Below are 24824 nucleotides of genomic sequence, written 5' to 3'. Positions count from 1 at the left end.
AGGGGCTATGCTTTCAGCCACTATGCCCCAAAACTATGGAACTCTCTGCCTCCTCTGCCTTGGCTCCTCCTTCCCGGACTTCACATCACACCTGAAGATGTTCCTCTTCGACCGTCCCTACAATCACCTCCCCCTCTCCCTGGCTCGTCATCAAGGTCTGCCACTCTAAAGTGCTTCAAGAAGCTACCCCACTTGAAGAGCTCTATATAAATCCAAGTTCCTGTTGTTATTGACAGGTTAATATCTGCCAGTAGGGGGCAGAGGAAGATGATTAGGCATCAACTGCTGAGTGGAGATTTTGTAAGATATTCTATTAGTAAAAGTACAGTTTGCTATATAACCTAGCCTGTTATATAATCTACAAACAGCAACAGGAAATGCAGATTTATCCTCTTTGGAATTGCACAAATTATTGCATTCTCAATCTATCTTCTGATACCTGCTGGGAAACCCGTTTTCAATCTGGCTAACTGATATGCCATTAATTCCATGCGCCTCAGATGCAAACATTCTCTGCAGAAAATCCAGGCAATTACAGTTGCTGAATACCCGTTTACTTATAGTCATACAAAATTCCATGAGTCTTTGTGAGGCACGATCTATTGCTGCTACTGTTGAGCTGAGCACTCATTTTGGACTCTACACTGTTTAGATTAACATTGATTTTTCAATTTAACATTCTTCCTACTACTGAAGTCAAACTAAATATCTAGAAATCCCTCAAAGATGTGGGTCTTTATTTTATTTGCTCTGCAACCTTTGATGCCTGTACATTCACACCAAAGGAATGAGGAAACTAGGTGTACAAAACAGCCATGATTGGGTCCTCTACCTTAATATAAACCCTTCAAATCATCAATTCTGTGCCCATTTTCAAATGCAAAAAATATACATTTGTTTATATATATATAAACTTGCTGTTTATTATAGAATTATAAAAAGAACATATTAAAAACAATCTTAAAACTCAACTTAATAGTTTGTCTGAAAGTATTTCTTTTTTTAAAAACACATAATAAGCCTGGCAGGGAAACATTATTTCATACACTATCTATACTATAATAATAAACCTTGCGTTTGATATAGTGCCTTATCACGTCGTTGAGACGTCTCAAAGTGCTCCACAGGATATACTGCAAAATAGTTTGATGGTGTATTTTGTGGGCTAGTCAGTTTGCGCACAGCAATGTCCCACAAACACCCATGGAGTGGGTCACCAACTATAATGTCCTGTAATGTAATGCATACCACAAACATCTAACACTGCTATTTTTGACAAGTTTAAAAAAAAATTCTCATTCATCTTACCTTCAAGGTGAATCCACATCAATCGTCCTTTTACTTTAATGATCGAAGCAACGCATATCTCTGCTGCATTACTGTGGGTAACTGCTTCCAACTTCATATTTTTGGTGAAACCACGATTGAATGAAGTCTGAAAGAAAGTTTTTTTTAAAATAACAACAAAATTACCCAAAGACAAGATCAGAAAAAGTACTATAAATTGAAAAATTGCTACATGTAAACCACATCCACTCAAATAACCTTTCTATAGACTGTTTTATGCCAGCCAGCCAAATTCAGGGCAGCCAACCCCATTATAACAAGGTGTCTGGGATCAATCCAAAAACATTAGGCACCTTGTAATCACAGGTCCATGAACATAACTAACCACCGATCTCATTTTCAGGTGGTCAGGTTCCTGCTGTTGTCACTTCCTGCACCTTACACTATGTATGTACTTAAGTCTTTGACCGACATGCCTTCATATCCAAAGGATGAGAGAATGCATTCCACGCAGTCGAAACACTCATCCACACCTTTGTCACCTCCAGACTTAATTTTCCAATTCCATGCTTCCTGGCCTCACCACTTTCCACTAACTCCAGATCATGCACACCTTAAATAGCCTATATTCTCCCCTGCACTAGATTCTATACTCCTAGTACTCATCACTCTATTCCTTGACTGATTCCACTGGCTTCTTATCCTCCAGCTGATCAATATTAAGGTCCTCATTCTCTTGTTCAAATACATCCACGGCCTTGCTTCTTACCTCTATGAGGTCTCGTCACCATATCCCTCTGGCTACTCCCTTCTCTCTGCCAATACCGGCCTGCTTCATGCTCTAGTATCATTAGCAGCGATTCTTTAGCTATTTTGACCCCATCGCTGGAGCTCTTCCTCCACCTCATCCCTTCCCGCTTTCAAATCCCACTTGAAAATAATCCTCTTTGCGTTTCAGACACCTTTACTCCACCTATTCCCCCTCCTTCCAGCGTGGCTTCAGTCTTTCACACTCCAGCAGTTTATTGTAGTAAATGTTCTGACACATTGTATAAAATGTACTGTGAGTGAACCAAGATCTGGGAGCTTTAAAGAGAGCCTTATAATTAGATAGGGTGTGCATTCATAATGCAATCACATTTCAAACAGATGTTCAAAGATATGATTAAATGAAGAGAAGGCACTTTATTAAGAAAATTACAAAATGTAATTCTATGAAAAAAACTGAGATGTAATTAACCATTACAAGAGTTCCAAGACGTAGAAAATACTGCATATATGTTAATATATTATATAGATTTCTTGACCAAAGGTCGGAATAACATTTTTAAGGTTATTATTAAAATGGTTCCTTTGATATTACAAGTATGAGTTTAAAAATATATAAAAGTTGTGCAACTAAAATATACTGCAGACAGAAAGAAAATCGTTTGCCGATGGTGCATTCTTCTCCCTCAGCTATGCCTTATGTTTTATTTCAACTTGGAGAATGTATTCGCTATAAAATTTATAAGCACACAGTGGCAAATTCGCAAAGCTACTGAATAGAACAGAATTGCACTTGGTTTACCATCTACAAATATACTTCACGGATTGCGTTGTGTAGAATAACCCCCATTGATTTTATGGCCTCATAGAAACTTGTTTCGATGAAAATGAAAAACACACAAACTGGTTACTAATACATACTCAGCTAAGGGTTGTTTTCCAGGAACAGGTGCCTACAGATCATCTTCCAGGCTGGTGAGAGATACCAGCCTTCACTGAAATTATTGCAGCTAACTAAAGGGCACATACAGGCTTCACTTCATCTCATTGATAAATGCATAACATTTAAACTGGTCGGTTAACTTTTAACAAAAATACAGCAAATTAATAATCTCAGACTGATTCTCCAGACTGCAGAAAGATATACAACAAGCCATAGCAATTCTATGGCGAAATTAAACTGTGGTGTAGAAATTTCCTTCTGCATCTGTCATGTCTCGCTCCCTCAAGGCACACATCAAGATCCTCCTCTTCGACGACACCTTCGGTCACCCTCCTACCCCTATCCTCCCTGCCCTCCACCCTCCCTGATCCCAACCTCCAGCTCGGGTCCAAATCCCTGCCTATCCAGCACCTTGGGAAAAGCGCTGTAATTTATTGTTGTTGTCAAGCATATTGACATCTAGTTAATTAGCATATCATAACTTTTTCACATGTTTCAAAGCTGGTGGCACATACTGCTCTGATCTGTTGTGATCTGCACTAAAATACCTGACGTCCCGCGGGAAATGCATTCATATTGACAGACCTAACAAAAGCTACCCAGCTGAGAAAAATAAGCTCAAAGGGCAGCCAATTGTGCAGTTTGCCACTCTTTGAGATATGTGAAAACACATCACTAATGATAAACGTAAAACTAGTTACGTCTTTGTTCCTAAAACAAAGTAATCCATTATTACAGAACACTGCCATTAAGCAAATATAAGACATATTTCTAGATCACACATTAACAGATTACACCCAGTTAGAGCATTCTGTTTATCTACTATAATACATTAATCCCCCAATGGGTATGCATGTATTTTGTGGCAATTTATATAGGATTGATGACAAGAAAAATTGCACCTTATTTACTTAGCATTTGATAATATCAAATGACTCAACAATTGACAATGCTTGGGAAAATTCCTCTGGGAAGCTGCTACAGAAATAACAGGTGCTCTCATGGGATCTGCCACATCAAAAGTCTATTGTGTAATTAAAACAGGCAGATTGGTAATTGAAGCAAGGAGCGTCTTTGAACTGGCTAATCTCCTTTGTAGATATTTAAATAACCCGAGCTCTAATAAAACCATTTGCTGCAATATTACTGCTGCCAACAGTACAGACCATAAAATGTGCCACATAAATAGATAACCAGATGAAATATGTAGACTCTACCACTAGTGTTCAACAGATCAAACACGTCTGTCTGCATTCATCAATACACACACACCTTATTAGAAATGGGGAAAAGAAGCCAAACAATGCAATTTACTTCTCCACTGCCCAACGTTCTTAAGTTTTAACAGTTGTATGTTTATGTGTAGTTGAGCATTGTGTCAATATTAAAAATATAATAAAACTTGTTATAATGAACTTCATTATAATACAGCCCCAAAATTCATTTACCAAAACGTAAATGGCCTAGAATTTCAAACAATTCAATAATTGCAAAAATAATTGAAAAGAAAAAAAATTGCTAGGCTTTGGGGAATAAATGGGACTAATAGGCCTTTCAAAGAGCCGGCAGAGGCACGATGGGCTGAATGGCCTCCTCGTGTGCTGTACGTTTCTATGTTTCTATATAAATCTGCCATTTTTAACAAGCCTGAAACACTGACTGCCGATAAGGCTGATTGGGATTTTATAGACTGTTATAAGCAGTTTTACTTTAAATGAATTATTGCGTAACAACTAGGAGAACATAACTTACATTTCTGAAGCAGAATTGAGAAACTGCTTCTGCTTCACATTGTTTAAGGTAATCAGCCCAATCAAAGTCTGGATTCGGGTAACCTACAATTGTACAAAAGCAAGATAATGTTAAAATAATATTTACAGATTTGAATTTCCCTTTACAATAAATAGTTTGATAGATTGCAATAGCAGTATAAACACTGCCCCAGACTAATGGAACTAAATGGTCTATTTGCATGCTGTAACACTGTGTATTTCTATGTAGTTCCACCCACAAAATATACAGTCAATATACAGTAAATACATTTAAGTACTGCCTTGCAAAACAATCCCAAAATATGCTTCAGTTAGCTGTTTATAACAGACAGGTACAAACCCTTAGGTGGAGTGAGATGGACCCCATTTTTAAGGCACCACTGAACAGGCAAAATCCCTGGAGAATCAGCATGACAAAGAACTGTGTTTTCACTAGTCTCTGTCCTTAGGTCATCCATCGTGATCATAAAATACTGATCGTTGAAAACCTACAAGAACGCAAACAAGAAATGGATTCAGTACAACAGTGCCACAACTATCAAATACAATACTTTACATGAGGTATTGTTGAAACAATAATACAGACTGTTTCTGAAAGAATGACTAACATTAATGCACTCATATGTACCAATTGTGCAGGTTGTTCAATTTCATCAACTGGTACAAAGTATGGCATCTTTGACCCAATAGCATGAATTGATCACTTAAATACCTTTTCTGCTTGTACGCTACTTAGATTTACAATGCACATAAATAAGATTACCACCAGAAGTACTTGGTGCACTATTATTTTGCAGCAATTATCACAAATAAAATGAGACAAAAATGAATCAGTAATTACTGTAAAACAAAAACAGCACCATTGTTAATGGGTTCTATTAATTATAAATATTTCAATACTGGAACTCATTACCAAGATGAGGTGAATCTGGCTTCCGGACAGAGTTGTTGATGCTCACCTTTGTTACGGAGGCAGGGCAGATGGAAAAGGGCTCCAATGAGTTCACTGCCTCCAGCTTCATGCCAACTGTGAAGGAGTGAGTTCGAAGATCAGGCTGGTCCTGTGTTGGGAGTTTTTAAACAAAGAGGTCTTCATTAAGGGCCATTTAGATTTCTACATCACATAGATAATAATCATAACAATAATCCTTGTCTTTAATACAGCGCTTTATCACTTTTTCGATATGTCTCAAAGCGCTTCACAGAATATTCTGCCAAGTGAGTTGACTGTATATTTTCTGGGCGAAACGAAGCAGCCAATTGGGCACAGCGGGGTCCCACAAACAGTCGTGGATTGAGTGACCAATTTGTTTTGAATAATAATTTAATGATATGTTCTTCATCAATATATTTTCTTTTCACAAGACAATGTTCATTCTTTTATATGAATATTTTACAATGGTTTAGTTTTGAGGCTTTTAGTGACAATTAATTTTTTGCTTAGCTAAAGCATAGTTAAAATTTTTTCAGAAGATAAAAGTCTGCACAATGAGGATCAATGGGGTTCTGTCTGTTTTTATTCTAGTTACAGATGTTCCTTAGAAGTGGAATTAATTGGGTAATCTAATTTTCTCATTCTGTATTCTGCTTAGACATCTCATTAAAAAAAAGGTATTTTAGTGCTCAAGTGATGGACGCAAGTGCTTCAGAATGAAACTCATCTGTTTGGAGCACACAGCAACAGCATCAAGCACATCTTAGTCAGGTGCAGCAAAGGTCAGTCTGACTCATTAGTAGTACTCTCAACTCTGGGTCAGGAGATTGTGGGTTAAAACCCCACACTAGTATTATGATCTCAACAACAACAAATTACATTTATATAGACCCTCCACATTGGGAGGGTCCTTAAATGCGGGGTACCCGAGCTGAGGGTTGGGATCAGGAGGGGTGGAGGGCAAGGGCGATAGTGCTGGGAAGATGCTGAAAGGCATTACTGAAGCAAAAGTCTTGAGATGGGCCTTGAAGGAGGCAAGTGAGGGGGCGCGCAGGTGTAGGCAAATGTGTGGACGAGGGTCTCGGTAGCCTGAGGAGAGAGGCAGTGACGGAGCTGGGCAATGCTTGGTTTTAAAGTCTAGACCGGCATTTCACTGGTGATAATTGACACATCAATCAAAGCTACAGTCCAAAAAAAGAGCAAACAGTCATCACTGTCCTTTGAGGATGGAGTCTTCCTTCATCCAACCGTTAACAACATATTTGGATGATGCGATAATCATCAGATGTCAATACAAAACGACACATTTTCCCCCTCCCTACAGTTTCAACTATTTTCAACCGCTATTTTCTAGTCATTTCTTTTGTTAGTGTATTGATGCTTTAAAACCGTGAATATCAACGGCACTGCTTGTAACAAGGCCCACTTTGTCCCATTGCTGTACTTACATTGCTATTTGTACCTGGGGCATTTAGCAGCTTTATGTATTATGAACGAGTAATATTAACATAGGGAGCTCTTATATTCCTAACAAGTTACTTCAATATAGCAGAATTTGACAGTTCCAATTAATTTGTATGATAAGATGCTCCATATTGAAGATTATAATTAATTTTTTTCACACGCATTTCAAGCACAGCCTGAGCAGGCAAGATAAATATAGGATATCACAGGATAGTCAACAACTCAAGATTCAACAGTGTCACAGGGGTAGCAATTACAACAATCTTTTGCATTAGTGGAATATTCTCAGTAACCTGCTATCATCTCACTATACGGTTGATGCTATAAACAGAATCGTCCTGCTTTTGGGAGTAGGGAGAGGAGGGAGAAGGAGAAGGTAAGCGGAGTCTTCTAGGAGCTGTACTGACTCCAAAGTGATATGATTGGCAATGGAATGTTAGGATCGAGTTCAATTCGCCCACAAAATACACAGTCAGTCCACTTTACAAAGCCCTAATGGGTAGGGTGGTTCTCGCTGGACAAGCAACAGGAAGCTTGTCAAGACAGTGCTTTCAACGACAAGCCATTGTTAAGCTCTGGCATTAATTACCCCAATGCACAGTGTGGGTTTCCCAAGCCTTGGCTCTTGCCAACCTGTGCTCCAGATTTAGGTAAGTAGGGTCTGCTCATCTGGGGAGAGACTGCATGTTCTATTCCAGACACTGTAATTTGCAGGTGTTGGTGGCATGCAATGAATTCTCAGCCTGGTTTGGATACTCTTAAGTATGATGACGGGTTTCCATGTGCAAGACACCTGCCTGTTCAAAATAATTCCTGTGTCCTGAATACAGAGCAGCTGTTGTTTTTATTGTCCCAATAGAATAAATTTTAACCAACTTTTTTTTCTTCAGGAAGCTGTGTGATATTTCACCACATGGTCAGAATGTGCAAACACCCATCGTTAAAGAAGCCAAAATGAAAGAAACCTGTGATGACTCGAATACAATCTCTCAATAGTCAAACTTGTGATGCAACATTAAAAAATTGCAGAAACAGTAAATATTTGCAATGAATTATTTTCTTTGCTATTATACAAAATTAGATGCTTATTCAATGTATTATTACCCGTATCGATTCATGGCATTATTCTACTACAAGAATAATCTGACTGCTTCAGATTACAAGAAATGGCAGCATGTACTAATTAAATGCAAAGATTTTAACTAACATGTTGTCATCTTTAGTAATGAGAGCTCTCCCATATGTCTAATTTACTCAAAAACTTCACACTATAAATAAGGATCTTTCGGTCTTATCAAATTCAATGCATATAATTAAAAATATATTCACAAAATAATTTGAGATAATTCAAGATAAACTAAAAATATGCCCACAGTGAAACATTAAACTATTTATTTCAAACAGAAATAAATCCTATACTATTTACACCCACAGAAAACATAGAACACCAACTAGTCTGTGAAATCAATTTGGTTTAAGTTAACATAGAATTGTCAGAATAAAGATTAAAATAGTAAAAGTTGAGTCAACAATGCAAGAAAAAAGTTTATTTTTTTCATGTTACTCATGATTAATACATTTTTGACACTGAAGGCTGAGTGTTTTATACCTCAAAACGACTGGTTCCTGAATCAAACTGATTCAAGTCCTGACAACTATATGAAGCACTTAGAGATGTCCTCACAAAGTGAAAGGTACAATATAAATGATAAAGCTTCTTAAGACTATTCTGAATCAAGCTTAAAGGCCTTTGGTTTAAGCACTCCAGACGCTACCTCACATGAAGAGTGCTATATGACGTAAGTTGTTGTACATTTAGAAAAGAAGACATTTTCTTCTATTTTGTAGATTTCTAATTCAACTGCATCGTACTTAGCTTTCATTGCACATTCATTTCTGTATGTGTTACGCAGTAAAATACATAATTCAAAAGTTACAATGAATCCTGAAATAAATGACTAGAAAACCCCATCAAGCAATTGTGAAGGATTGAAATCAATCTTTTGTTAGAATAAATCAAAATACAAGTATTTACATAACTATAGAAATATTTGTTAAATCTGTAAATGTTAACGTGGCGAGCTGATTATTTTCTGATTCTTCTGTTAATAAATCCTAGTGATATTGAAAAGACACACACCAACATGCCATGGACTCCCCTATTTATTTAGCAACCATAATATGCCACCTTTTAAAATCACAATCAATCAATTTACAAGATGTGTTCGAATGGGCTGCACTGAAGGATAAAGAAGGCTTTTAATTCGTTTTAGGCCAGAAATGACATGATTTCTAAAAGACTCCTAATTGCTTCATTTATACTACGGATCTGCATTCAACATTGATGCATTAATTAATCTTTTGCCTGGTAGATTACAACTGCTGTAGCTCTAAAGCCCCTTGTTGTGAGTGAAGTCTTTGTCAAATCAAATCAATTTTTTCCTCAGTGAGTATATCGTATACATAGCATTACAATCATGTTCCAGGAAATACAGTACTTGTCCGTTTTCAATATTTAAGATGGAGTGAATAGCCAACTGTGATACAAGATTTATCAAATGTAATCAATTGTGTGCTTAAATCCGCAAGTCAACGAATGAGAAAGAATAGAACTATCTATTCCTTTTACTTCAACTCCACTGTTCAAGAGAGAGGCAGCGTGTATTACCCTCATTAAATTAGTTGTAATTTGTGTTTCATTCAAAAGTTAAATGCCTACACAAGAATATTTCAAATAAAATTAAGTTAAGAGTTTTTGGAAATTGACATGACCTAAACGTATTGAATTAACAATAGCTTTAATGGCTCCCTTAAAATCAATTCATTACATGCTTAATAAAGCACACAAGCTATGAAAAATCCTAGTTTTTATGACTTATGGTTTCAAAACTGCATCTTTTGGAAGTGTTCTTGATTATAGAATGGATGTAGCCTACAGAACAGCCATCATCACTGTCTGAGGACATGGGTTGGGGTAGGAAAAGATCCAGTTTTGAAGCAGAATTGCACTAGGTATTAATATATAGAAAGTAGATGCATGTGAATTCTGTCGAAACCAAAATTTTAATAATAATCCTTGCATTTGATAGAGCGCCTTATCACGTCATTAAGACGTCTCAAAGTGCTTCACAGAAGGCAAATTGCAGGCTAATACAGATCTAAATGAACCAAAAATACGATTACGATTAAACTGAGACTGCTATTGGCTATAATAGGATTGATGAATCTTTCTACAAAACAAAGAACACTTTATTTATTTATGTGGTTATTCCAATCAATAAATACTATTTATCTTTTGCAGCTTATTGCTATATATGATAGCAATCTTTTATCAATACTGGGGTTTACAGCAGAACTGCTAACGTTGTATTTTAGCACCCTCGTGCAATAATGAGAACAAAATGAAACCCAAATTGGAAGTAAGCCAAACTAAATGGGCAGGTTGCTGAATAGGTTTGTTGCACAGGCACCGGTTATTACTCATTCCATGAGATGTGAAGCAGTAAAATGCATTCAGGGCATATCTCCCGTAGTCATATTCTCTTAACCACATGTGCAATTTCAGAAAAGTGAGTCTTTCACTTACCTTAAATCCCGTTAATTAAATGACTTGTCCATTTAATGGTATTTTTATAAAATGATAAACTCACATGACAGACAATTTGTATTTACTGCTACAAGCACAAGCAACCTCACATAAATGACATTAGGTGACTAACAGGATTACTATGGGATTGTTGAACAGAAATTGTATATAAATGATTTGGAAGTGGATACAGTAACCAAATTTTCAAAGTTTACTGATATACTAAATTGGGGAAATGCAAACAACAGAAAACAGGAGAATCAAATACAGAGGAATCAAACCAGATTAGACTGAAAGTTGGCAAATATCATTCAATATGAATAAATTTATTGTGACAAGATTATGGTGAAAATATAAACTAACTGGTACTAAAGTACAAGACAACACAGAAAAAGGATTGGGGGAAGAGACAAATGAATAAATTGCTGTAACCAACTGCCTACAAAATACAGTCACTACACTTCACAGTAAAATCCTGGAAAGCGCTTTGAGACATCCTCCTGACGTGGAAGTCTCTATATCAAATGAAAGGTTTTTTTTTATTAAACTACTTTTGGAACAGTCAGATGGGCCGCAACAGTCTTGATTACTCATTTATTCCTGTTTCTATGTAACAGTTGTGCTTACACATAATAAATAAAGCATTGAGTTCTTTACATGGAAGAAAATTAGAAAGAAATCTCCCCAACCAAACTACTCATTCTAGGCTTTAGGGTATGTAACGGTTCATCGCTAACACATATTTTATGTTATCACTAGTAGCAGTGTGTGAGTCTGATAAACTACATTGAGGAGAAAAACAAGTGTAAAATAGTCTCTCAGTTAGAGAGATGAATCCTTATTTTCTGCAGTACCTGGGGCAACCACTTCCTGCCTTTCTCCTCTCAGTGACATTTACTGAGAGCTGTGGTCAGCCCAGAAAGCTACACTGAGTTGATTATTGCCAAACACGCTGGGCTCTGGCAACTGATACAGAACTATTCAACTCTAAGAAAGATATTTTGACTGGGGTTGGGAAGCTCAGAGGATTGACTTGATTCCAGCTCGGCTTTAGTGCAGTTCCCAGGCCAGTTCAAAGCGCAGGCATCCAATTAAACTCAACAGGACTATACTAGGATGCACACAGCTCCTCCCTTTAAATAGGTCACCAAGCAATCTAGGGCTGGCTGAAACCAATATACAGTACTACAGAAAAAGAAAGATTCCTCACAGCAAGAACATTTTTTTCCACACTATTTTCCGCTACGTCACCTGGAGTACACTTAACAAAAGAAGTACTCCCTTCTAGACTTTTCTTCCTATTTAAGCCTTAACAAAAAATGTTCTGGTTATAAAAACATAAATCTCAACAGGTGACCAAAAAAGTATTTTTACAAATATATTCAGTGTCACTGATGCAATAATTTATTAATAATGTTTGATTACCTGCATCCAATCATATTTCTTAAAATATAACTACACTTATTTGTTCAGGTATTTCAAATGTTAAACTTACAACACAACTAACTGAAGCATAACTGATTACCTTAAACACCTCCACTGGCAATGGAAAATTTTCAGCTTCAGACAGAACCTTTTCGAGGGCTTCTTTCCATTCAGCGTCACTTTTAAGAGCCTGAATCACTGCAATAAGAGCACACAAGAAGAATTTATAAACAAAAGAATATTGGTGTTCTTGCAAGACTTTCAAGAATGAGATTAAATCAAATGGGCCCCATTTATACTGCTGCATTAATGACTAGGAGTCCAAGAGTACTTGGACCCATCTGGCTCAGGAACTGGATGGCCGAGATTGCTATAGAGGAATATGAGACTTACAGCTCAGTTCCAAGGCCCCCTCTCCCCGCAGAATAATACGCACAGTATAAGAGTTTCCACTATAGCTCACCAACAATTTCCATCCCAGTCTCACAATGCCATTTCACACACCATTGTTGTATCCTTATTGTTGTCAGTTTCACTAGTGCCAAACTATGTCTAGCTTGTATTATAAAATATAATAATTCTTGCATTAGATATACTGCCTTTAATGTTGGAAGGGCATCTCAAAAGGCCTTGTGGGATAGGATATACTATAAATGCAGTGACTGTGCACTTTATAGGTGAACTGTGGATTTGCATCTAGTAAATATTTGATTGAAACTACCAAAACTCATTTCCTTTATGACCTTTAGGACTAGATTTTCATTTGAGGAGTCTGACTTGGACTCAAACCAAGTCCAGACCTCTCAAGTCTCTTGAATCGTAAGAGACACTCTAATTCTTGTGATGAAAGACAGGAGGAGGCAATTTTAAAATTAGAGCTCAAACAGTAAACAGGGAGAAATGAAATAAAGATTTTTTAAAAAAAACCTATATGCTATAACTGCTTTGCTAACTTATTCACCTAACTAAACAGATTTATGTCATGATTTTCATTGCTAGTATATATTTTTTATTTTCAGTATGAGGTGAAAAGAATGTGAACACAATTTCCATGGGCTTTATGTCACAAATGTTGGTAGAATCAGCATACAAGACTTCAAATGATTGTTGATGCATAGAAATTTGCTTTGCACAACATTTGCATTGTAATGGAATCGCTGTGGTTTGAATTACTGATGTGTTACACAATCTGCAGCATCTTCTTACAGCTTAATATGATCTCAAATTGTTAATAGGATCTCAAAAGAATTACTGATCAAAATCCATCAACTGTTTATCAGCTTTCAATTATGTAGCAAATTGCACTGCTAGTCACACAAAATAATTTTGAGGTGTGATTTATCACAATATTCTGGATCGAAAAAGCAAACACACAAGCAGTACACTATCTGTGCACAAATCCAGCTTTTTTTCCCCAGGATATATACCTGATAACAAGATGCTTGTTTAACTTTTCATTACCACTTAAGTAGTCATGTGCTGGCCACTTCCCACGCAAAATATTAATAAGGGACTCGGTTTTACTTGTCACTCCACATTATACGTAACTAGTCACATTCTAGAAATTCTTGTAAGCACTTACTTCGGATAACTCTTTCTATAAGATAGCATCTTGTATTGCAGAGGCCTCTCACCCTATCCTGTGATTGGTGCAGGTGCTAAACGGAGGTTAGGCGCACATACTTATATGTATCGCAGAGGCCTCTGGTTTACATTTTACAAAGGAGCTCACTTACTGTTCACCAATTCTGGGATACATACCTGCAGGAGGCTCGAGCTTGCAATGATTTTCCTGGCACCATCCTACTGGCCGGAGTCTGTAGTCCAGATAAAACAACCACTGGTCGTGCTTTCCATCATTCAATCCCTCGTAGCGCAAACATAATCTCCCGCCAACGTTCTCAATCACTCGCACAATCCAGTAACGAAAAGGGTTTTTCAAATCCTGAAGCTCAATTAAGGATTTTGGGGTAATGAGGTCCACTGCATTCTTCCCTCTTAGAGGCTATTCGAAATGAGAGGAATAAACACATAGGTTGTTATTTCTTCAAATTCTAATTGTCAAATTGTTATTTTCTAGAGCAGTACTCAAATCTTTTTGGAGATGAGTCCCAAACCTTTTCAAATCAGACCCTACCAAAATATTCTCCTAGTGTCCCAAATCCTGCATATCCCTCCTTTCCACCATCGGTGGCCGCGCTTTCAGCTACTACCCAAAACTCGCTAACACTTTTCCTTTATCCCTTTACCGTGCCCCTTTCTTCCCCATCTTCAGATTGCACCTGAAGAACTTCCTCTTTGACCATGCCTACGGTCACATCGACCCTCCCACCGGCTCAGCATCGTGCTCCGCCACTCTTAAGAACTCTGGGATGCTGCCCTGCTTGAGGGGCGCTATATAAATGCAAGTTGCTGTTATTGTTATCCTAGTAGCTATATATAGTTCATCGGCTTTTTGCGAATCAAAAACAAATAAGAGCAGCTGGTATCACACTAATTATTCCTTAAGCCACTTAAGTAGACAGTTTAGCAGATTTACTGATGTCATCACTGAGAATGATGTGTGTAGGGTGGGGAGGAAGAGAAAATAATTGATGCAGCCATCTCAAGTGAGCAGTGAAAATACACTGGTTCTTAAAAAATTATTTACTCGCATCAAAAAGGTAAAACACTAAAACAATTGATAATGGACAAACACGATAACAGGTGAATACACTTTCTGGCATGAAGGAAGAGGACTCTTAACATCACTTCAGCAACTATTATATTGCAAGTCGGCTATCCAGTTATGTTCAGGCTCAAAGTTTCTTGGACAAGATTTTCCCAGTTACTAGGGAAAACGCATCTTTCTTTCTGTCTCTCGCTCTCTCTCTCTCTCCCTCTGCCTTTTCATTTGTGCACATATGGGCAATTACTAACGACATGTGCACAAGTGTCAGCAAGAAACAAAACGCTGGCACAATCGTGACAGTGCAGTGACAGTAAAGCTCCTGATAGAACAATCTAAGATTGCACTGTAGCCAATTTCTATTTTACGTGATGTCCAATTATCCGCCCCGTTTACTTATCAGCAATATAGCCAGTCCAAATTAGTGCAGATAATTGGCTCTATTGGAGAAGAAATTCCAGCATCGGTTATGCCAATCGTAATGCTTTAAAAGGTTATTTACCTTTTTATAACTTGGGTGAGGTTTAGTGCTGTAGGTAGTGATAATACCTTGTGTGAGGGGCGCTATATAAATGCAAATTGTTGTTGTTTTGATGCAGACATAAATAACGTGGCTCACTTTTTGCATTGTAATTAGCTGAGCAACAACTGCCTTAAAATCCTGAAAGAAATACAGTTAAACATCTATTTGATTAACATTTGAAAAACTCACCCCTTCCAGGAGATTTGCAGGAGCTGTGCGTGCACCAGTCAAATCCTGAATAAGAAATTCAGTCCAGTCTGTGTATTTCTCACTAATCGCTGTGAAAATATGAACCAACTCGATTATTTTCTCCTCAATTGCCCCTTCTAAATCATTGTCAATTAATTAACTAGAGACATTTAAGTAGGCACAATGCAACATTAAAATTGTTGCAAGCAACCCAAGTATAATTGGAATACACATCCAGGTTTGACAGTATTCTTGTAACTGATCAATAACAATACAATTAATTTTAATGTGATTTTTAATCACAAAAACTCCAGCACGGTGATTTCACAATGGATTACAAAGTGCTCCCGTCACATTGATGAAACAATCAATTCATGGTGAAATAGTAAAAAGGCACTGTATAAATTCTATTACACACCTTAATGACTTGGAAATTTCAGAATAAACTACTGATTAAACTAGTGTATGCAACAATAAATCCTGGTTTGGCCAAATGCCAGTCAATTGATATAACAATAAATTTGTTCTAAGAAAATAGCATGATTAATTACCGTGTAAAATTTTACGAAAACTCCAGGTCATTTGCAATCAAGTTAAATCTACATAATATCAACACATTGAAAAGTTGTTGTTTTTTAAAAAAACGTTTATAAAGAAGTCAAAATCACTTCCAATTTCCAACGCAGCCAGCAACTGACCTAAGATCTATGATAGATGTATATTTATACAGAATAGTTTATATAGCTTGGGACATGACATGTGCAAGAGACTGCCAGAATGGTGAAAGGCGAATTGGATGGACCTTGGTTTTCTTTCGCCTAGCAACTTCTTATGAGAAATAGCAGGTTCATCAAATTGCTCATTGCAAAATGCTATCAAACAGTATCAGTCTAATACTGATAAAGGCATATCTCTCTATCTAAGTTCCCTACAAGCCATATTTAATATTGTGAAGATGATGAAAATAATTAATTTGAATCCATTACAACAAAGGACTTCCATTACGGTAATGCAATCAGGGTAGAAGCTATCAAATAAAATAAAGTACTCTCGATGTAGGTCAATAATTGAAGCTAAATTTTAAACAGGAGAAAATTAATTCCAACAAATTAGTGTCTCACTTTCATCGACAGATTTATTTATATTCTTATGAACTTACTGCACAGTCTTCCAGACCCTAAACATGATAAGGTGAAAACCAGGCAAAATTGGAAATGTTTTGCCACTGTTTCCTATAACTAGCTCAGAATTTGAAAAAGTGAAAAGTGGAAATTTATTATAATAATAATAATCCTTGCATTTGAGACGTTTCAAAGCGCTTCACAGAATACAAGTGAATTAACTGTATATTTTGTGGGCAAAATGCAGCAGCCAATTGCTCACAGCAGTATCCCACAAACAGTCATGGATTGAATGACCAAATTAGTATTTTTAAAAAAGGGATTATTACCCCTGGAAAAGCAATGTGCCAATCAACTAACAATCAGGTTCCTACTTACTGCTCGGTAAACAGAGGAGTGTGGAATACGGAAACTTGCCTAAGATTTCATCCTTTCCGGGAATCAAACCCGGGTCCTCTCTCTTGCGAGCGCTCAAACCAATCCACTGCAGGATTCCACATCTTATCCATAACTTGAAAGCTTTGTTTTAGTGTGTTATTACAGATATAAAACTAGTCCTGGTATCCTAAGTAGCTTGACAGCCCAGTGGATGAATTGAGAACTTCCAAAAAGAAAAATCCATTGAACCAGGTTTCTCATATATTAGTAGTAAAATAGTTCATTTAATCATAATAATCATAACAATTCTCCTGCCAAGACTAACAATGCCTTTGCTAATGATCTTTTTGAGCTGGTCATGAGGAAATGTGCTTGCAACTTCCAACATGTGTTTATCTGGGACAAGATTGCTGCTATCTTTAACTTTAATTTTGTAGAGATTTATACGTGGATGGAATTTAATTCAAACTTTACCATTTAAAATGTATGGGAGAAACACGACTAACAAAATTAAGGTTTTTTTAATATTAAAATGCAAAACAAAATAGAATAATAATCCTTGCATTGATTATAGCGCCTTATTACGTTTTCGAGATGCTTCAAAGCGCTTCACAGAATATACCGTAAAGTGAATTGAATGTATTTTGTGGGTGAAATGGTAATCGTCAACACTCATCAGATCTAACATCCCTCAACTGCACAAATTTCTTTCTGGTTATGAACCTCTTTTACAAGAATCATCTGTTAAAATTATGCCTCCGTTATGATCTATTTATGTGTTACTGACCCACTTCTGTTATCTTGATTTATCCAGTGAAGCTTAACACAGTCATCTGAAAATTCTATGACATACTGACTATGGTTCAAATTCTATTACTACTGCTACCAATAATTACTCATCTCTGAAATATTAAAAGACTATAGTGTCTTAAATATACTGTCTCCTTAGGCAAATCCTCAATACTGTATAACCTTTTATGTAAATTTAATGATTAAATTAATGATTTTAAATGGATTACACCCTCAATACATTTTGGCGTCAGGCTCCACTACTGTTAAAACGCTTCAAGATACGACCACGAGTGAAGGGTGCTAGATAAATGCAAGTTGTTGTCTCGACGATGTAATAATGCGCTGTATCAAATACAAGGATTATTATTGTTACGGATTAGCAAGAACCAAAACTTGAGGTCCTCTGGTGCTCTGCTGGAAGTAAAACCACACAGCTTGTTATTGGCAATCTTCCTATTGCTTGTCCAGCTCTATTAGTTTGCAGGGGTAACAGGAGACAAGCGGGAAGAACCTTTGTCCCCAGTCTATTCCTCCAAGTCCTACGAACAAGCTATGCCGGCTGGACAATCATAAACAGTGCCTTGTAGTTCTATGGACCTGCCCGACTCAAAAACTGAACTTCCGAGACCAGAGCAGATAATGTAATCAGTTACAATCTTCCTTTAACAGGTGTGTGATCTTGAAGCCAATTCAGGCCCCAAAAGATTCCAGTTTCCTTCCTCTCTTCCTCCTCCCAAGGATAATTAATCATTAGACTGAATCAAGCAGTGTAGATGAGCTACAGAAACTGGAGGACGGTAAAAAAGAAATTCCACTAGTCATTAAACCGAAGTCCTGTCTGCCTATACAGGTGGATAATAATAATCCTTGCATTTGATATAGCGCTTTTCACGTCGGGAGGACGTCCCAAAGCGGTTCACAGAACACGCTGTAAAGTGAATTGACTGTATATTTGTGGGCGAACCCGGCAGCCAATTGCGCACAGCAATGTCCCACAAACAGTCGTAGATTGAAAATGACCAATTTATTATTGTTTTGGGGTTTTTTTTGGAAGGATTATTTATGAGGCGTAGGGAGTAAGGAAACTTGCCCAAGGTTTCGCCCTCTGCCTGGAATTGAACTCGGGTCTCTCACTTGCAAAGCGAGTGCTCTAACCACTGAGCTACAGGACTCCACAAAGTCCTGCAGCTTTGGATACCAAAGATCCCATGCAATATTCGAAAGAGAAGGGAGCTTTCTTCTAGTGTCATGGCCAACCATCTCCCGAACAAAACTGGTTATTCACGATATGGCTGTTTGTGGTACACTGCTGTATGCAAATTAGCTGCACATTTCCTCTACAAAATATAGTCCCAATGCTCTACAATAAATTGCGTGAAGTATTTTGAGGATGCTTTTGACTGTGCACTCAGAAATTTTACTTAGTTGTGTTTGTGTGACAGTATGTGTTGCTTTACCCTCCCAAATTTTTGTTTTTAGCAGGGAAAAAGTAATAATTCGTTTTAAAAAAAAGATCATTTAGGCCAGTTTTAGCCCTAAGAAGATAGCAGAAGTGCTTCAAATTTTTAGCAATTTTACAAAACACTCATGAAAGACGTTTTCATTCTTCTTTAAGCTCATTAGTGTTTTATTCTTCTCAGATTCAGGTTTCAAATTATATTATAACAGTTCCTATAAGTTGGTTCAGCTAAAATTGCTCAAATCAAGAAATTGCTAGAAATTCTCAAACTAACATAAGTCAATTCAAGATTTTTTTTTCAACTGTCAGTTGAATTCAAATCAATTTTGAAAGAAAGTCAAAGTTCTTGAAACCAAGAGAATTTTTTTAAAAATAAAGACACCAAACATATTTTAGCTGTAAACAGTTCTAGAAAGCAAGTGCACACATCAACAAGGCTCAGAAGTATAGGCCAAAGGAAAAGATTTTAATAAAATAGGCCACAAATGATACTCTAACTCGCAATGAGTTTTGGGCATATTCTATTACGCATTTTCAACAGCTTTCTTGATGGTAAGCTACAACCTTCAGTTAGTGAAGATTTATCTTGCACAATGCTGTGGTAAACCTGACCCATCCAATTTTCAAACTTAACAGGCTTCTAGCAGGCCTGTGCTGCCTTGTCGGAGGTGCCATCATTCAGATGAGACATTAAACTAAAGTCCCGTCTGCCTGCTTAGATGGACGTAAAGATAACATGGGACTATTTGAAAAGAGAAGGGAATTTCTCCTGGTATCCTGACCAACAATCCCCAGATAAAAGTTGTCATTCACCTCACTGATGTCTGTGTGGGGCATTGGAGTATGCAAATTGGCGGTCGCCAATAAAATACTTCATTCCACTTTATAGTATATCCTATGAAGCGAGAATACACACAGCCCTATTTGTTCGGTTGAAACCAAAGTCCAACAACATATTTTGGGAGTGGAAAAGGGAAGTCAATTTACTATATGGATACACTATATTGCTAGAGTTTTTCAATGCTAGAATTCTGATGCAATACCAATCAAATAATAATTCAGTAAATCTTCAAATTTAAAATTCTACAATTTGTGGGAGGACTCAATATTCAAAATAATTGTCATCTGAAGAATTTACAATTTATCATTTTATCAATTCGGTTCTATGGTTTTGACATTGCCTCGATTTCATATTTTATTGTCCCCGGCTGCAAATCACATGATGTATTTGCCCAATAAACCTAACAAAAACCTCATTTCATTCAATTGCTTCATTACAGTTCAGAATTATAGCTAGTTTCAGCCATGTACTACATGAATGAGAAAAATAAATTAAACCCAATGTTCACAGCAAACATGTGTTCAGGATAAGCTATAAAATAAAAAGCCAATCTCACTGGTGAAAGAAAAAAAACACTATCTTTGAAAATAATGACAAATATAAATAACTGAGAAATAACCAATTCTGGTCATGTGTAATGCTTTGCATCTTTCACCTATTCATTTTCGATGAATAACATAGAAGGGCATTCAATGGAGATTTGCCATTCAATAGCAGAAGTAGCGATCATTGTAAATGATAATTCTGCACTCAAGACTCAGATTAGCCTACAAAGCACCACAATCCCAGTAATTGTGTCCCTTGCCATCAAATATCATTGCTGCCGTGCATTAATTGGACCAATGAAGTCCTATTAATTCATTATACAAATACTGGTGTTGAAGCCTAAATGACAGATCAAAACAGGAGATAATCTTAATTCATTTCAATGTTTAACAGTGCTGCACTGGACAACCAAACATTTTGCTAATTGACACACATATTGATAAAATGCTTGGCTTGAAAGATGTCAAACAGAACACTGATTAGTGTTGGCTGAAATAAGGAAAAGATAGAAAATTACCAACAAATTTCAGATTTTAGCACATATGGTCTGTTTCAAGAAGCAATGCACTTATCAGTGAATTATGGCCCATTACTATAAGTGGGAGACGATGAATGACAATCAAATGTCATGCACAGCTGGTCCACTCTATCTGCCTGACCCAGCTGGTATTTTGATAACGGGAAAACACTGCCACATGTTCAAATCTTTTTATAACTTTCATTTTTCTGCACAAGTGAAATAAATTAAGTGCCTATTACTCTAGGGAGGGTATTCTACCATTTCCAGTACTCGCTGTTCCTATTATTCTGTTGACTTAAGCACAGCCTACAGATGACCTCCGGCTCAAACCACCTCTTGAGCTTCTAGTGTTGTCACAACAGAAAATTAAATACAAAACAAGTATAATGAATAAATTATAAACTCAGTAGAATTTTATGCATCAGAGACCTAACTTACACTAAGACGCAGCATTTTTCTTCCGTGACCAGGGTACAAAAGTTGCCCTGTGACTGTTGGGATTGTTTTTCGCTCTTGTTAGCGATGTTTTGAGGCAGGTGAACCAACATAATATGGTGCCCATTGAAACCTTTTAGTAAGTTTAAGGCAAGATGCAAAACAAAAATGCTGTACTTATATTTAGTCATGTTTGATTACTGTAAATTAATGTCTAATTGTGTCCAACAATATTAATGATATAGACCAGGATCTCCAAACTATCATCTCTCAGGTGGCAAAAATAAACAAAATGTGAAGTATCAACCATTCAAAAAATGCAGGACGTCAAAATGTCTGAATGTAGGATCAAATATAATAATCCTTGCATTTGATACAGCGCCTTATCACGTCTTCAAGACGTCTCAAAGCGCTTCACAGAATACACTGTAAAGTGAATTGATTGTATATTTTGTGGTGTGGAGAAAAATGTAAGTTATTAAAGCCTGAGTCAAAAACTGAAAGGTCGAACTGTCCATTTTAGGGAGAAACTTTAGTCATATCTTTGAATACAAAATTAAAAATCAGTTTTATCTTACTGCACACAACCATAAACTTATTTTAAAAAGTGGTTCTAGCACTCACTTAATAAATGATCTTTAGGACTTTTGGGGTAGAGTGGTGCAGCATTTTGCTGCAACAAAATGCTGTGCCGAAGTGGATAGGACACAGGCTCACTGTTACGATTCCAACTATGTTGTGTTTCCAATCTTGGGCATGTTTCCAGGGAAGGTTGTGGAGCCAGGCATTTTCCTGCAGAAAGAGAAAAGGGAGGGGAAATAAAGAAAAGGAGGATGACTGAGACAGGGAATAAAGAAAAGGAGGTGATGCCCTAAATTTGATGCATTCTTGGACATACATTTGAAGCACGGCAGCCAATTGCGCACAACAGGATCCCACAAACAATCGTGGCTGAGTGACCAAATTATTATTATTATTTTTTTGAAGGAATTATTATCCCTGTAAAAGTGATCCACCAATCGACAAACAACCAAGTTCCTACTTGCTGCTAGATAAACAGAGGAGTGTGGAGTAAGGAAACTTCCAAACGTTTCTCGCTGCCCAGGAATCTAACCCAGGACCTCTCACTTGTGAGGTGAGTGCTCCAACCACTAAGCTACAGGACGCCACCTGGTAATGGCGGGGACATGAGCAAAAATCTTTAAAATGGTCAGTAGCATAACCCAAGCTTCTTGACTTAGAAAGTGAAAGCAGAACTAGAGGACGAGTTCCAAATCAACAAGTTTATACAGCAACGAGACAATAACAACAAAATTGTATAGCGCCTTTCATGTCGGGAGGACGTCCCAAGGCGGTGGACAATCAGAGTTTCGGACCTGAGCTGAGGGTTGAGATCAGGGAGGGTGGAGGGCAGGGGGAGGAAAGAGGGTGATCAAAAGCATGGTCGAAGAGGAGGGTCCTGAGATGGGTTCTTGAAGGAGGAAAGGGAGGGGACGAGGCAGAGGGACTGCGGGATGGAGTACCAGAGGGTGGGGGCAGAGTGGCAGAAGGCCTGTCCACCAATGGTGGGGTGAATGAAGCAGGCTGGAGCCCGCTGAGCGGAGGGTTCGGGCAGGATGGTAGGGGGTTAGGAGGTCATAGAGGTAGGTGGAGCAAGACCATGGAGGATTTTGAAGGTGAGGACCAGGATCTTGAACTGTATCCTCTGCGTGATGGGAAGCCAATGGAGTCGGTCGAGGATGGGGGTTTTAGTGTCACGGAGCCTTGTGAGGGAGAGGACACGGGCTGCAGAGTTCTGGATGATCTGCAGCCTACAGAGGAAGGAGTTGGTGAGGCTGACAAGCAAGGAGATTGCATAGTCAAGCCTTGATGTAATGAAAGTGTGTATGAGGGTTTCAGTGGCCTGCGGCGTGAGACAATGGTGGAGCCGGGCGATGCTGCAGAGGTGGGCGATGTTGCAAAGATGGAGGAAGGCAGAGTGTGGGTCATGGCACAGATGTAGGGTAAAAAGGATAGTTGAGGGTTAAACAAAACAATAAGATTCCAGTGCTTAGTGAGGTGGAGTGTGTATCCATGGATGGTGATGCTGTCAGTGCCTGAGGTATGGAGGCGCTGATGGGAGCCAATCAGGAGAGCCTCGGTCTTGTTGATATTCAATTGAAGAAAATTAACTCTCATCCAAGACTTGATGTCTGACAGACATTCTGTCAGGACAGCAGCGGTCCTGGAGTCAAGGGGGGAGGCAGAGAGGTACAGTTGGGTGTCATCTCATACATTTGGAAGTTGACCCCATGTCTGCGAACGATGTCACCAAGAGGGAGCATATAGATATGGAAGAGGAGGGGACCAAGGACAGAGCCCTGAGGAACGCTGCATGAGTCAATGCAGGGGAGATGTAGAGATGAAGGTGGTGTGAGATGTACGATCTGAACCAGTCATGGACAGAGCCGTGAAGGTTGAGGTGAGAGGAGAGGTGGTGGATGAGGATAGAGTGGTCGACGGTGGCGAAGGCAGGAGAAAGGTCAAGGAGGACGAGGAGGAAGAGGGAGCCCTGGTCGCAGATGGACAGAATGTCATTTGTCACTTTGACCAGGGCTGTTTCTGCAGACACTAGAATCTGCATAGAGAGAAAACATTTCACGCATTATAAATGTGCTGATGCTATCTGCTCTAATCTGCATTTTGTCCAATCACAAAAATATTTTCTGTAGAAAATACAGTACCAATATAAATCCCTTTAAATGCCTTAATGGATCAGAGTTCTACAGATTTGGTTAAAGAAGGTATTCCATATTCTAACAATCCTCCATGTGAAACAAATTTTTCTAACTTACTCCTTTTTTTCCCTCTCTGGTGATAATCTTAAATTGATATCCACTTGTTACTGTATCACTGAGTAGAAATAGTCTCTACTTCAGTAAAAATAATCTGAAAATATTCCCCCACCCCCACATCTTCTAAGTAAACCGGTAAACAGTTTCACACTTTCAAGTCTCTCCATACAACTACAGCCTCTCATATCTAATGTGAGTCTCTTGTGCGAATTCTCCATGGCTGTGTCTTTTCTATCTCAGGGTATTCCAAAATCATGCTAAACTGTCTTCCTACTCTTGTAATCATGTACATTAAAACAAAACTAAAATGAAAGAAAATGGTCTTGTGTGCCTGCGTTC

At 37.8% G+C, this 24824-nt stretch overlaps 1 protein-coding gene across 4 annotated transcripts in view; it reads right to left on the bottom strand.

Moving 5' to 3' along the window:
- The window catches only part of sfmbt2 (Scm like with four mbt domains 2), a 77447-nt gene that overhangs the window by 25291 nt on the left and 27332 nt on the right, over positions 1–24824 (bottom strand). For 3 of the 4 annotated variants that reach the window (XM_042335331.1, XM_042335330.1, XM_007907647.2), the window contains exons 5-12: positions 22276–22443; positions 15560–15648; positions 13941–14184; positions 12280–12377; positions 5730–5831; positions 5111–5258; positions 4751–4833; positions 1309–1435 (exon numbers count right to left, since the gene is read on the bottom strand). In XM_042335331.1, the coding sequence (XP_042191265.1) occupies positions 1309–1435; positions 4751–4833; positions 5111–5258; positions 5730–5831; positions 12280–12377; positions 13941–14184; positions 15560–15648; positions 22276–22443 (1059 nt within the window). The remainder of the gene's footprint in view (positions 1–1308; positions 1436–4750; positions 4834–5110; positions 5259–5729; positions 5832–12279; positions 12378–13940; positions 14185–15559; positions 15649–22275; positions 22444–24824) is intronic. The other variant, XM_042335332.1, reaches the window with a different exon arrangement.

The sequence above is a fragment of the Callorhinchus milii genome, unplaced genomic scaffold (assembly GCF_018977255.1).
Source record: "Callorhinchus milii isolate IMCB2004 unplaced genomic scaffold, IMCB_Cmil_1.0 Scaffold5, whole genome shotgun sequence".
NCBI classification, from domain to species: Eukaryota; Metazoa; Chordata; class Chondrichthyes; order Chimaeriformes; family Callorhinchidae; genus Callorhinchus; species Callorhinchus milii.
Note: the sequence above shows the minus strand (reverse complement) of the source record. Positions and strands in the feature narration are given on the sequence as shown.